This window comes from Electrophorus electricus, chromosome 2, assembly GCF_013358815.1.
Source record: "Electrophorus electricus isolate fEleEle1 chromosome 2, fEleEle1.pri, whole genome shotgun sequence".
NCBI classification, from domain to species: Eukaryota; Metazoa; Chordata; class Actinopteri; order Gymnotiformes; family Gymnotidae; genus Electrophorus; species Electrophorus electricus.
The window spans coordinates 10,088,692-10,103,378 of record NC_049536.1 but is presented as its reverse complement, the minus strand read 5'-3'; the positions used below and the strand labels follow the sequence as shown (position 1 = coordinate 10,103,378).

Sequence of the window (14,687 nt, the reverse complement as noted above, 5' to 3'; positions counted from 1 at the left end):
GGGAAACAGACACAAGAAGAATGACTACTGTAATTTATTATGGTTTACGTACAGCCTTGACAAACCCATGCCACTGCAAATGCAAAAATGCCAATCCATGCCTTCATTCCAAACCTTCACTGGAGGTAGCAACCACATGTAAATAATATGAAGTCCAGTTTGTAGATTTGAGACACAATTTGCCTCAGTTGATCACAGGTAAAAGTGCACAAGATGTACAGTAAACAAACATCAGGATAATAACTCTAGTGCAAGCAGTATCTAGCCAGACACACGAACTGAGCTGCAGAGGAATATCAGTGCACAGGAAGCATTAGTTACAACTCAAATTTAGATACATGTAATAAAAATTCAGAGTTTGCAAATGTGCAACCTTTAACCATACAGACTTATTTGCTTTTTCACCAAAGTTAAACCTCATATTTAGCACCTGAAAGGTGTAATTAGAAAGGTCAATACATTTCAATAATTTGACCAAAAGAGTAGTAGATTTTCAGCGTTGTATGAAATAAAGTCCCTGAAGAGTGAGTAGTGTTTTCACTTGGTAAAAGTGAAATCCAGATGATGGAGACCTTAAGGACCCTAACCTTTATCAGCTCTCCACACACTCAGCTCATTAACCCTGTTTGAAGTACATTGCTTACATTAATTAACCATAAATGTTAATTTCATAGTCAAACATATATAAAAGTAGACAAACCATGCACGTATATATTGCTAAATTCTGAATAGTTGTTCTACATGGGTTGACTCAAATCAGAGTTTTACCTGTTTGTTTTTTTTTAATACATGCATGGGCATCTTAATAGGGAGAAAGTTAAATGTTCATACTCCTAATTAATGGAGATGCTTGTTTTTGTTCTTGCTTAGATATCACATTTGGGAAAAGGGGCTTTTTAATTGGAAAGAAGACTTGTCATGCTCACCCATTAGAATTGACACATTCATGAGTTTAATGGAAAGAGGGAAATAGTCTGGCATATCGTTTGTTATCAGTTCACCTAACACACCATTAATAAAATATCTTTCCTTAATTAAACTCTGATAAGATTCAAGTGACAAGACCACAAGGAAAAGACACCACAATATGTTCCCATATATGTGCTGGTGTGTGTGTGTGTGTGTGTGTCTTTCTTCCTTATGTATGTATGTGTATGATGTCTGCTAAAATTAAGATGTTTATCATCAACTGGTGAAAAGTCCAGGTTCCAAATGTAAAAATCCTGCCCAGCTGTTTATTCCAACCACTTAGCTTTGCTAATGAGCTAAAATTGGCAACCAGATTAATCAGTGACACAAATTGGGTGATGCACAATTGTGGCAAGAGTTTTTGAACCTCAACTTTTCCACCTCTAATCCTTAATGCTTGTGCTCCTTTGTATTTTCTGATCAACAAGCAACAATGAACAACATTTAATGGTTCAAATCCCAGACATTAATATCAGTAGTGAGATGTGTCTCAACATGGAAGCACGGAACAGAAAGCCTTTCACCTACAGCAGACAACAGGCCCGAAACATTGTCATCCCAGATGATGTCACCTTAAGTGTGACGCTCTCATTGGCTGAGATGAAGAGCACAGAGCCCCTGCTCAGCACAGTGTCGGAGAGGGCGGCAGCGGAGGCAGCGCAGGCGTCCCCCTGAACCACCAACAGGATGCCAGCACAGTCTAGAGGGTTCACTACATACTGCCTCACTGAGGCAGGAACCTGGAGGGCAGAAGCACAGCAGAACTCTCAGCTGTACCTAAAGTCTAACAGAGTACACTGAAACACATGAACCTACTGTAGACAACCGTTGTTGGGATTCTTCCATAACTGCTCAGTTTGGGTGTGATGAATGCTTTTCTTACAATACCAGCCATTGATGTTATATATGCTAGTAAATTCTGTATTTACTCTAGTTTATCCTATATACCATGTATTATTCTAAAATACTATGTTTAAGCATACAAGAAAGCACAAATTAAACATCTCTAAAAGAAATCCTGCAAAAGGTGCAGACATGGTGACAAATGACAAAGTACAGAAACTTGTGCCACAATAAGTGAATGATTTGTGTAGTAAATAAACTTGAGTCAGAATTAATAAACATATTACTGCTACTAAGGAAGTCACTGTAACTTGTTAAAGTGTATGAATTTGTTAAAACTTGCCTGTATCCTCATGACAGTGAAGTCTGGTATGGGAGGGTCATACAGGTAGACGCAGGGGTCTGAGGGGTCCTGAACCGAAGGGAAGATTTTAGCACTGGCTGGAGCCGGACTGTAGTTTAGCATTTCACACAGTGTGTTCACATCAATGTACTTCGGGGTGAGTCCGGCACGGACCGTGTTATCCGAACAGGCCATGCACTCAATGCAGTCTGGAAGACATATTTTACACACAGATTGAATTAGTTTCAGTATTTCTCACACTAACCTTATTTTATCACACAAAAAGTGATACTGAACTTTAGACTATCTTGCTATGGCTGAGGAAAGGGGAAACTGACCTCCAGATAGGTAGGCATGAGGTTCGTTGGCTCCCAGAAACATGGCCTCTCCTGGCTGCAGCACAATGCGGTTCAGGAAGTAGATGGAGAAGCAGCCGATGTCACCTGGGTACTGGGAGTGGAGGCGAAGTAGCATCTCCCCATTACTGCCTGATGTATCTTTCCCTACAGCTCCTAAGACAGAACATAAAAAACCCCCCCAAAAAACCAAATTTGTTTCATATTCAGTCATGTTTGGAAGAAATAAACAATGACTTAAGAAAGGAGATAATTCATGCTCAAAGACAGCTGTTAAAGGTTGTGCATGACAATGAACAAAGTACAGGCATTCGGAGAGGAATCTCTGAAAAAGCCTTCATTACCTTCCTCTGAGACCCTTTTCACCAGCATGTTCAGCTGGTCTACAAACACTTTCTTTTCACAGTTCATCATCCTGCTGAAACACTTCTTCAGCGCGAGAGAGACTCGGACGGGGTTACCCACGCTGCTGTGCAGCTCATCTGCAGGCTCATTCCCTACTAGAGCATGGAACTCAGGGACATCTAAAAACACAGATGTGGTCACATGCACAATCCAAACAGAGATGACACACATATACAAACACACTAGTCTTATCATACATCAGTCTAGCAGTGTAGTCTGCCATGCAAGGATATATATAACACTATGAGATATCACTGTTTTTCACACACTTTTCAGAAAGGCAATAATTTCCTCCACAGGCCGGAAGCCACAGAGGCCTTCAAACTGTGTGAGAGCGATGGCCATCTCAGGTTTATGGTTGTTGTCAGGGTAGTGCTCAGGAAACTGGGCATGGAGCTTGGCAGCCAGCTCCTGGTAAAGAGAAAGAAAAGAAGCATTTAACACTACCTCAAAAAATGAAATCAAAGACCAAGTGCTTTAAAATAAGTAGAACACTGTATTATAGTACAGTGTGTATTGCTATAGTATATTAGAAAGTAGGGTACTTAAGTACTTTGTGTTCACAGATGCCCTTCATCCACATACCCTGTTGGGGTGTGCCTGAATAGACAGTGCAGTGTTGACAGACAGGACTTTAAAGAGGAAGGGTAGTTGTCCCTGGAATGTGTCTTTGACTTTTGACCCCAAGCATCCTGGGTAATCTGCGATCCACTGCCCAAGTGTTCTTTGAGATATCCTGTTGTCTTTGATAAGGGCATCACCTTTTGGGTGGGTTCCCATCCAAAGCTAAGCAAGTAAATACATAAATAAATCAGACCTGTTACAATGCTTCTCTAACATTTATAATTTCTCTTCCTGCTGTTTGCAATCACATCTTCAAATAATACTAGTGATAAACTCACCAGGGCATTCTTGCTTCTTAACAGTGTACAAACAATTAATTTGTGCTTGAACTAATGAAAAAACAACTGGCTGCCAACTAAGTAGCTAATCATTCAATTATTACAAAGGTTGTAATTTCTATAGCTACTCTCACCCTTTTCTCTGCTTGCCCATTTCAGGGTTACAATGGCAATAAGGTTACAATATAGATGTAAATACCCTTTAAATTAAAGTTGATATTCTGCACTTATACCTCTTAGTCATTGTTTCATTTTAAAATACTATGTGCTTGAACAGAGAGCCTAAACAAAAACTGTCACTGTGACAGACTGTACTATAAACAAAGGCATTGTACAAAAAGCGTTGTATCATTTATTACTGTGTAAAAACATACAAGGCACTTCGATCATGTAATAATTGATCACTTAAGAAAAAAATCAAGAGAACACTTTACACTGACCTTCCTAAAGATTATTATATTTAAAGAGTGACTCATGACCTTTACATGTCATTACATGCATGTCATAGAAGGCTGTCAATGAAAATAGACCTAGTGAGCTAATGCAAAGCCAGGAAGATAAGAATAGATGTGACACCATAGCACCAGGAACAATATTTAATAAAATCTAGCTAAATTAATCACCTGACAAGGCCAGTGTAAGATGACCAGAAACCACTTTTGACATAATAATTAAGGTTGCGGTAAAGAACATCAGTGCAAAAGGCTAAATGCTACAGATAAGACACGTTACCTCAGCATACGGCTTGCCCTCATCTATGACAGCTTGAGGGTCTGCACCAACGACAAGTTTCGCCACCTCACTGTCCAGCCCCATCTTTCCCCAGGCATAGTTCTGGACCACGCAGGATAACGGAAACACTATGGACAGAAAAGGCTTATCCTTGATTTTTTATTGCAGCTATTATAAACTGCAAAGCGCTGTTTCCCGACAAAGGTCACAGCTGTCTGTATCTTTTCGACTGTGGAGTTATACAGCAAATTGGACAGGTAAATGCTCGAATTGTCAAATCTACAGTTCGACAGAACCGAACTGTCGAACTGGTTACTGCGCAATTCGTATGGCACATTACCAGCGTCATATACATTTGGGTAATAATGCTGACGTGATTAACCTCACATGGTTATGGCATCCAGCGTTATAACTAATATAAAAGAATGAATGAAAATCAATGAAAACGTAGATGGAACTGACCTTTTACTTCCTCCATGTCTGCAACGTTTACAGTCACAATGCTGTGACGTCAAATAATTGATACCGAAACATTAACATGCAGGCAAATAAAATAAAATAAAATAAAATAAAATAAAATAAAATAAAATAAAATTATTGATAAAAGAAATCTCCAGTGATCAGATTTTATGCATTTATCTTAACCCAGATTACAGTTACGACCAAATCATTCAGTTTTATGAAGACAATTTCCATTTATATTCACATTATAAAATCTTAAATAATCTTTATTTGTAAAGTAAATATAGGTTTTTAAAAATAATATAGTTTGAAACATTAGAAGCATAATATCGAACTGAAAAAAACTCCATTAAACTGGTGACGTAATCCTCACGTTAAAACGCATGCGCTACACTTAATAACTACGGAAGTAAGTAAAGCTGTCCAGGCGTCTACCACTCAAGAAGGACTGTTTATTCGCGTTTGCATAAACTTAATCAGGATGTCAGGTTTCGACAGTAACCCTTTTGAAAATCCGGTAGACATAAATCCTTTTCAGGTAAGACCTCGGCGTCTCTTAAGGCAAAGCTTCGTAATTTTCTTTACAGACATGGTTTGAGAAATATTTAACAGGAAACCATTAGCTAACAGGGTAAGGCTCAGATCGGTTGGCGATGCGTCATGACTGACATCACCGTAGCCAATAACTCTTTACTTTAAAGAAGGGTTGGACATTGTGTAAAGAAGTTCATGCAATATTGTTTCGCTTGTTGCTCGAAAATAATACACCACCCACCTGTCATTGTCATCTTATAAAGGCGCCCAATTACATAAAAATGCAATTCACTTAGTATGTCGCTCTCTGAGCGTAGTTATTTATGTAAAAACCCTTTTCTTTCGGGTAGTGTACAATACATTTGCGCTGTCTTTTTATTTGCTAAATGTTCCAGGCCTTCACGTCTAAACGTCAAGCTATTCCGGGACGAAACCGGCAGGTTTTCTACGCAATGCACTCAGTTATTTGACGGTATAGGCACGTGAAAATATCGTGAAACGTTAGTTCTTCCATATAGTAATACTGAGGGTAAAACCTCTACACCCTTTAACGTTATAGGACAGAGACATCAGCTGTGATTATCCGATACTGATGCTTATTCATATCAGGGTTCTTAAAGTTATTCTTTGAGAAATTATTCATGATACACACTTAATGCTAAAGAATTAGCAACATGAATTGCTTCACGAAATCTGGAAGTGATGTAGTTTTCGTCTTTCACCGACCACTAGTGCAGAAGAATATTGTACTATAAACAATAGTAGGAGGCTGGCGGCTACTCTCCACTTTAGTCTATTATTAATCCAGGTGCATCCTAGAAGAATGGTCAGTAACATTTGCATGAATTGGCATATTTATACACCACAGGAAATGCTCTGGTTGTACTGACACAGCCCTGGTTGATCCAGTATCAACGTAGCTACATAAACTCAGGAGTCACTTTATTAGGTACACCTACTCTATAGATTCACCTAAATAGCTGCTATACTTTTTACTCTCCAATTATAAATTTTTAATGTATGTTTCCACACATCTGTGTGATGTGTGTCTCTGTGTTATTGCTTTACTTGCAAGGACAGATGAGGAGTTGACCTTACAGGTTAAAGTGTGCCCATCTCTATAAGTACATAAAATGCTACATGATGCATCATAGCGTTACAGAATGTCTGCACTAAACTGATAAGAAGGAAAAACATTTTTTCTCTTTTCAGTATTAAATGTTATTACCACTTTTACATAGCAAAAAAACTTCAGAACTCTCCAGTTTTAAGGTTACCTTTCTGTAGGATATTAAGAAGAACCTTTCTTCCAGAATATCCAGTTTTTGACATGGTTTATGGAAAACTTTACTTAATTTGCCTATTTTTATGATGTCCTTCTTGCATAGCCTGTTTTAGCTCATGCCTGCATTTCACTGGGGTCAAAGTCATGAATATGAAATGGATACTTAAAAAATTATTTTGAAAGAGCCCGAGTCTGTTTTGGTTGCAGGTTGACTGAGATGTGTAACCATGTTTTTGCTAGGTTTTTGGCTGTTTTTTTTTTTTGTTGTTGTTGTTGTTTTTTTGCATCGTGTACAATACTACATTTTAATAATAGAAACAAATGAAATGCAAAATTGTTGAACTTTAAATGAACATTTATTTAACAGTGTTTATCGTCTGTGTGGTTAAGTAGGTCTGTCTGAAATAAAATAATACAAAATAATATTGATTTAAAAAATGCATCAACAAAAAAAAAAAAAAACAGGTAATCCAAAAACTAAACTTTTGTTTAAAACAAACAAACAAACAAAAAAACTTACCAATGGCAGGGAAAAAATTGGCTGATTCTGATTTTCTCAAAATGGGATTTAAGCGGAAAACCGATTAATCGGTCAGCCCCTAGTTTTGGTTTGTTATTAATTTACTCTTGTGTTTTGATACAGTTACATGTAGAATTTCATGAGTCATCTTGGAATCATTTGATTGTAAGCTAGCTGTCATGCAGCAAAGTTGCCCCACACCAGTTTACTCCCACCACCACTATGCTTCACAGCAGAGATGAGGGGCTTTTATTGGTCATAGTGTTTGTTTCCACCCAACATAAACATTACCAATAGGTTGAAACATGAGCTAAGAGTTCATCTGTCTAGGCAACATTTTACCACGAGTGCCATGGACCGCTTGCCGAACCTTACACTGAAGACACTACTTTGACCTCTTGTCCTTTTTATAGGATGACTACTCAAGGGAGGTTAGTAATAGTGCTGAAGTTGTTCCATGTTAAAACTTTGTCTGAGTGTGGAGGGCCAAGTCTTTAGATATCCTTTTGTGACAGAAGGTACTGCGCTTGTTCTTAACAGCTTATTCTTTTCTTGTTATGGCAGGGAAGATCTCTTCCATACCTGAAGAGATGTAACTGCTACATCTGACTCATATCACCCTCTTTTTAAGGTCATCTTAGACGCTCCCATAGTTTTTCTAGCCGTGACTGATGGTGAAGCTTTTTGTTTTAAAAAAAGATACAACCGTGTAAAATGCGGGGAGTGTTGTTTATCTCTTACTTTATTTTTATGATCTGGAGTGCAGATAGGAGCCATTCATGTAGAAATCCTGATAATTCCAAAGGATTCACAAACCTTTCTTTACAACTACACATATGTACTGGAACATCTGCTTTAGAAAGGGAACACGCCTCTTTTCTCTGTTATGTGATTGGAACATGTTTACTTTCAAGGTGTGAGTAAATCTAAATTGGGATTATAGAATCAATAGACTAGCATTTTAGTTAAATCAGGAACTCCAGTAAAATTATCACTCGGTGACCGGCAAGAAATGAAAGCTGGTCCTTTTTACTCTCAGTTTTGTCTGGAAATTTTAGCCAAGGTAGAGCCATGCAAATGTACTTAGTCCTAAAGTTTAAACAGGGAACCTTTTTAGTCTATTTTTATTAAATCGTGTACAAGGTGCTGGCTTCAGAACGTAAAACTTGTGTTGAAAAGGCTAGAAAAATGAATGGAGCTCAGCATGATTGGTACAGCATGTATATAAAACTGGATGCTGTCTTGCTGTGTGAAAGTGGCTTGTGTTTGGTCATGTCAGGGCTAATGTGAACACATCTACAAGAGTGCGGGAATACCAGCAGGTGCTATCTGACATGACTCATTCTGAAAGCTGTATCAGGTGACATGAGTAAGATGTAGCCTGAATGTAGATGTGTTTTATGGTTTTTCCCCCTTGAAATAATGTCCTGAAGAGCTCTAACTTTTCCCCTTTACTTTTAAAAATGTGCAACATTGCCACATGCATTTGTATAATTTGCAGCTGAAGGAACTGAAGGAAGACATTTTCACCTGAAGGAAGACACTTCATTTTTACATGTAGGCCAAGCTGACCTTTACATACAGTGATCGATTCACTTTTCTGGTCATCACCACTGTTTTTCATCTTCTGCATTAGTAGACATTAACTGCACCTTTCCGTATCACTGTAATGCCACTACACTTGACCATTTCATTCCAGCCATTATTATTAAAGTACAGGAGTACTGGTGAGCAAGGACGTCTCAATATTAATCATTTACAGTATATTAATGTGTGTATTATTGAGTGATGTTGATGATTACTGGTTGTATTTTCATTCAGTTCAGTTGTTTTGTGGATACATCACATCCACAGTGCAAGCATTTTGATTTTGTAGCACTCTGGTGTTTGTTTATTGAACTTTGACTGTTGTAAGCTGTAAGATTCTTTGGGCAAAAGAGTTGCAGTATACTAAACAACAGAATTTATGTTGGTGTCTTCCAGGATCCCTCTGTCACCCAGGTAACCCACTCTGGAGTGGATCAGCAGTACAACCCGTTCTCTGGCACTGACTCAGTAAGTTCTTCCACAGCACAAGGGGTACATATAAGCGATGCCTTGGTGTAGGGTACTGTTTGCATAGTAAATTTCATTAATGGTCTAGGCTTTCATACCTAGGATGGATGTGGTTTGGCATTCATGAAGGAATGTCTAAAATGTATGTATTCCCAAAAGAGCATCTGCTAAAGGCATGTAATGGTGCTAAGCTGTTCTCGTGGCTAATATTACTTAGCATCTGAAATTGAGTCGATCAGGCAGCTGTGTCTACGTGCTCTGGAGAACACTGTCTATGTCTCCCTGCGCAGGGTGCTTTGACAGGCACCACCATCCCCGCATCTGCTGCACCCTCCCAACCAGCTGTGCTGCAGCCCTCAGTGGACCCTAGCCCTCAGGTCAGCATCGCACACATGCACATGCACAACCTGCAGTGCCAACATGTCTCAAGCCAAACCAACAGCACGCTTTTAGCAACATGGACAATCCACATATTAAAATTCAACAGCAGCTAGCCCACAGCTACAGTGCTCCGCCACCTGCCGTTACCTGAAGAGTAATGCCCTTCTGGCTGATATGCCGCCATGGTGTATGTCCATCCTGAGTGCCAGGCTGCCACTGTGCGTCTTCTGCGTCATGAGCGATAGGCTGATGCTGTGCGTCTCCTGCAGGCAGCTGCTGCTGCAGCCCAGGCGAACCTGCTAAGGCAACAGGAGGAGCTGGAGAGGAAGGCAGCAGAGCTGGAGCGACGTGAGCAGGAGCTGCAGAACAGGGGGGCGCCTACAGGTACGGTGTGGAGACATGCATGTGCAGAACTGTGCTCGATCCCCACATGAATAAACAAGAAATGAAGGCTAGTGCTTGAGGTACCCCTCTGTTGTGTAATTTGACCATATTAGAATTTTGTTTCTGCAGGCAAAGAGAACAACTGGCCTCCATTGCCCAAACGCTTTCCCATAAAACCATGCTTCTACCAGGACTTCTCTGAGGAAATCCCACTAGAACATCAGAGGATCTGCAAAATGATGTATTACCTGTGGATGTGTATGTTTCACAGCCAAACCAAACATAATTTTCATTGACTGTAGGGTGGTTAAGTGTTAAGGCATGTAGCTCTTTTTGAATACTGTGAAGATGAACAAACGTGGCCTGATCTTCTGTTTCTCCCTTTTATTTTCTCTCTTTGGATTGCCTCTTTTGACACACTGCGTCTCCCAGTGTATTGTGTGACTCTGTTCTTAAACGTGCTGGCGTGTCTGGCATGTTTCACGGTAAACACCAAGTCTGGAGTGGATTTTGGCCTTTCTATCCTGTGGTTTATCCTCTTCACTCCCTGCTCCTTCCTCTGCTGGTACCGCCAAATCTACAAGGCTTTCAAGTGAGTGTGTCGAATTAAATCTTAAGACAGTGTATGAAATGTTCTGTAGATGTAATATTCATTTGACCTGTTTTATGTTAACACGCTGTAGTCAATACACAGCTATCTTAGGAAGCTAATTCCATTTGGCAGCAATATAAATAGATAGATAGACAAATATAAAACATTTAAATAACATGCATTTTGTTGTCTGTTTTAGGACTGATAGCTCCTTCAGTTTTTTTACATTCTTCTTCATCTTTTTTGCCCAAGTGGTGATCTCTGTCATTCAGTGTGTTGGCATACCCCAATGGGGAAACAGGTGAGCACATTACAGCCCATTCCAGTTTTTCTACTTCTTGAGATTTCTGTCAGACTGCTCCATGGATAGGCGTGGTTCCCTATTCAGAGACGTGGAACCACCTGAAGTGTTCAACATTAAAATATTTGCACATGTTTTACAGATAATTAGAATGGGGCTAGTTGACCTAAACCATGCATGAAGAATGACATTGCAGTTTTCAGCAGGAACATCTGAACTCAGTGTGCACACACACACAATGCATTTCTATTAGAAGTTATTTGAATATAGGAGTCTTTCTCAATAGTATCACAGACAGGAGTACTGTTGTGAACATCCAAGATGCTGATATGTGGAGAGAGAAAATTGCATCTAGTCATCATAATCCACCAAATGATGCATAAGTAGACAACTAGGCAACACGTGTGTAACAAAGGCTGAAGGCAGACTTCGTTACATATGGTGTCAGAAGTGGGATGGCGGTAAAGCCATTGGAAGCGTGCCCCAGGTTGATGAACCCTCGCCTGCTGTGAGGAATGTTGTAGTCCAGTTTGAGGACCCCTGATGAGGGGCACGGGCATAACCCTGATGGAAAGGGCAGTTGTGTGTGGAGGGACAAGTGGACAGGGGATGTTCCCCGGAGGTGAAGGCATTGTGACGGGGTCCGTAAGCCTCTCAAGGGGAGTCCTTTACTCACTAAAGTTAAACGGGTGCTCTGGCTGCTGTGCCAGGGAGCTAGCTCTTTGGTCCAATGGTCAGAGCTCACGTTTACCTTCTGTCAGTCCTGAGTTTGAGTCCAGGGTAGCGTGGCTGCCTTCGTTACACCCTGGTGATTGGGTGCTGGAGAGATATTTACAATTGGAAACTGTATCTAGCTGAACAGTTCATGTGCAAGTGCAGTCTTTCAGTGCTCTGTATTAGTTATTAGTTTTTAATGATACTGAAAATGGCTTTTGCTTCCTTGCTCTGGCCACTCTTTTTGCTTTTTGCTTCTTTTTTTTTTTGCTGTGGCGCAGCTGGAAATGCTGGCTCTTGGACTCCCCTTGGGCCTTTCCTCACTGCTGTCATGGTTGGTGCGTGGTCAGTTGTTAGTTTGCTCTTCCTCTGCTCTCTGTTGCATCTCTTTCCTACTCCTGTTTCCATTTCTCTTCACACTGTTAGTCATGTATTTGAGGTAGGTGGTCTTGTTGGATTGATCCTCCTCCATTGGTTCACAGTGGATGGATTGCAGCCGTCGCCATCGTCGGTACAAACCTGCCAGTGGCTGCCATAATGATGGTGGTCGCCGTTTTTTTCACCATCTGTGCTGTGTTGTCAGTCTTCCTACTTAAAATGGTATGTGTCTCCCCCCCCATTTTTGAGCAGACAGAACAAATGGTTTCTGTGTATATTCTTTCTGTGTATGGCCCTCAGTAATTAGTTTTCTTTTTATGTAACTTTATCGTGAAGAGAATTTCAGTGGTAAAATATCCTGTGGCCTTTTCACAGTCTGTGGCTTGTTGGTACCGTGCTGTTTCCAGGTTCACTCTCACTACCGGCGCACCGGAGCCAGCTTCCAAAAAGCGCAGCAGGAGTTTTCCCAGGGCGTGCTCACCAACCGAGCCTTCCAGAACGCAGCTGCCGGTGCCGCTACCTCGGCTGCCCAGAGCTCCTTCCAGAGGAACTAGACCCAACAGCAACCCTCGCTCACGGCCAAGCTTGGCTGAGACCGGCACAAGCCGTCTCTGCTCTGTGGCTTCCACCAGCCCAAGCTCCTGCATGGTGCCACCTGCCTGCTTAGGCTGAGAGATCCCATCAGGCTTTGGCCTTTGGACTGCAGAGGCACTACTTTTGGTGTTCACATCAGCTTTCATGTGAAACTGAAGGTATGAAGTTAAAATGCTCAATGATGTCTGTATATTTGTATGTATGCTTTGTATTTCTGGGCATTTTTGGTAGCTTGTTGGAATTTGCTTATGCTGTATATAAACTAGTTTGAGGTTAACCCACACCAGAGAAGGTATGGGAGAATTGTCAATATCAATTTACAAATGACAATGAACAAAATTCAACTTTCCCTAATATGATGTCCACTGAATGTGAATTTAGATCTATTCACATTTAGCTATTAAATAATCATGTATTAAACTAAATATAGTTTACATCTACAAACAGTAGACTAATGACGTGCCTTGTGATTTCAATAATTTTTTTAAATTGTACTTTTTTTCATTCTGATTTTGCCATAGTGCCATAAATGGTTAAATACTGAAGGGGCTAAAACATGGCTATATTTATTTCCTTGCCAAATTTTATGAAGGAATTGATGCATAAAAATTATGGTCTGGTAGTGAAGGTTTTCTCAAGAGAAGCATGAGTTCATAAGACAAAAGCTAGAGTCAACCCTGATCTTTAGCTAAATTTCAGCTAAAAACATTTTGCCCTCTGACATATCCCTTCTGGTTCAAGGATAACCCAAAGATGTCCAAAGCCAGACTTGCATAGAAATATGATCTAAAAATATTTAAATAACTGATTAACAGTGGCCTTATAGATTTAATTATACATCTCAAAAATAGTGTTAGCATATTTAACTAGTTCAATATTTTCGCTAGTTTCTAAAGAAATTATAGGGGATTTTTGCACCTTATGGAAAGCAGCAAATGTATACATTTTTATGAAATGAATCAACATGCATGTGAATTTAGAAATCCATGTTTTATCCTTAAGAATATTTGTTGAATATAGTGTTAAAGCAAATTAAACATTTTGATTAACTATTTGTCTCTTTTTCAAAAACAAGTGTTTGGGTTTTATAAGAACAACCCCGTGCACATTATTCCTGTGATCTCATAAGTGCATGTATTCACTCCTAAATGTACTGTTGACTCAGAACATATTCAGACCCCTTTACTTGTTACTCACTATGTTGCAAATTTCAAAAAGGAACTAAAAATCCAAAACTAATCTCTTATTCACAAAGGTCTCTTTGATACTTTGCTACAACCTTTAATCAGATACAGCCTGTTTGCTTTAATTACCCCTGAGGCATGTCTAGAATGAAGTCCACCTTTTGCAATTTGTATTGATTGGACATAGTTTGGAAAAACACACACCTGAGTCTATAAAGGCCCACAAGTTACGGGACATAAACCAAGCCATGGCGTCCAAGAAACTGTATGGGGGCTCTCTGTGATTAAATTGTGACAAGGCATAGATCAGGGCTTGAATATAACATTATCTAAGGCTCAGTGTGTTCCCAGGACCACTGACCACAATTTTTAAATGGAAGAAACTTAGCACAACCTTGAATCTTCTTAGTGCTGGACGTCCAGCCAAACTAGACATCTTGACAAGGAGGGTCTTGGTCAGAAAGATAAAGAACCCAGTGGTCACTTTGAGTTCCAAAGAGCTCCCTGTACAGAGATGAGAATCTCGCATATGGCTCATCCATCTCTGCAGTACGCCATAATGAAGGCCCTTATGGCAGAGTGGAAATACAGAATCCATTGTTTGAGTAAAAAGCATACCAAGTGCCTGCTTGGAGTTGAATAAACAACAGATAAAGGGCTCTGGCAATGTAGGAGAAGATTCTCTGATCTGATTAGAATTACACAGAACAGCAAGCACTATGATGAACTACAGGCAGTGCACATCACCTGGCT

At 40.0% G+C, this 14,687-nt stretch overlaps 2 protein-coding genes across 3 annotated transcripts; one reads left to right on the top strand and one right to left on the bottom strand.

Annotated features, from left to right (window-relative positions):
- Window positions 1-19: 19 nt before the first annotated feature.
- Window positions 20-9,955, bottom strand: mpi (mannose phosphate isomerase). 2 transcript variants are annotated; one of them, XM_027019986.2, is made up of 8 exons: window positions 9,935-9,955; window positions 4,551-4,678; window positions 3,502-3,702; window positions 3,186-3,327; window positions 2,856-3,035; window positions 2,494-2,667; window positions 2,156-2,364; window positions 20-1,709 (listed from the first exon to the last, which is right to left on the bottom strand). In XM_027019986.2, the coding sequence occupies exons 2-8, from the start codon at window positions 4,632-4,634 to the stop codon at window positions 1,494-1,496; spliced, it is 1,206 nt and encodes a 401-aa protein (XP_026875787.1). In that variant the 5' UTR covers window positions 4,635-4,678; window positions 9,935-9,955; the 3' UTR covers window positions 20-1,493. The 2 variants fall into 2 exon arrangements, with proteins under 2 accessions (XP_026875787.1, XP_026875786.1); XM_027019985.2 differs by lacking the exon at window positions 9,935-9,955 and adding an exon at window positions 5,013-5,051.
- On the top strand, window positions 5,404-14,578 carry scamp2 (secretory carrier membrane protein 2). The gene is made up of 9 exons (XM_027019987.2): window positions 5,404-5,550; window positions 9,335-9,406; window positions 9,697-9,783; window positions 10,057-10,171; window positions 10,301-10,429; window positions 10,604-10,763; window positions 10,963-11,064; window positions 12,261-12,378; window positions 12,564-14,578. Exons 1-9 carry the CDS (start codon window positions 5,494-5,496, stop codon window positions 12,708-12,710), a joined length of 987 nt encoding a protein of 328 aa, XP_026875788.2. The 5' UTR covers window positions 5,404-5,493; the 3' UTR covers window positions 12,711-14,578.
- The last annotated feature ends 109 nt before the right edge of the window (window positions 14,579-14,687 follow it).

Bases quoted from the DNA above. Each gene is read 5' to 3' on its own strand.
- mpi (XM_027019985.2), bottom strand. The intron at 3,703-4,550 runs GTAACGTGTCTT...TTACTTGCTTAG, and splicing joins AGGGCAAGCCGTATGCTGAG to CTTTGGATGGGAACCCACCC. The intron at 3,328-3,501 runs GTATGTGGATGA...TCTCTTTACCAG, and splicing joins TTCAGGCACACCCCAACAGG to GAGCTGGCTGCCAAGCTCCA.
- scamp2 (XM_027019987.2), top strand. From the start codon at position 5,494: ATGTCAGGTTTCGACAGTAACCCTTTTGAAAATCCGGTAGACATAAAT. The intron at 9,784-10,056 runs GTCAGCATCGCA...CGTCTCCTGCAG, and splicing joins CAGTGGACCCTAGCCCTCAG to GCAGCTGCTGCTGCAGCCCA. The intron at 10,764-10,962 runs GTGAGTGTGTCG...TGTCTGTTTTAG, and splicing joins CAAATCTACAAGGCTTTCAA to GACTGATAGCTCCTTCAGTT.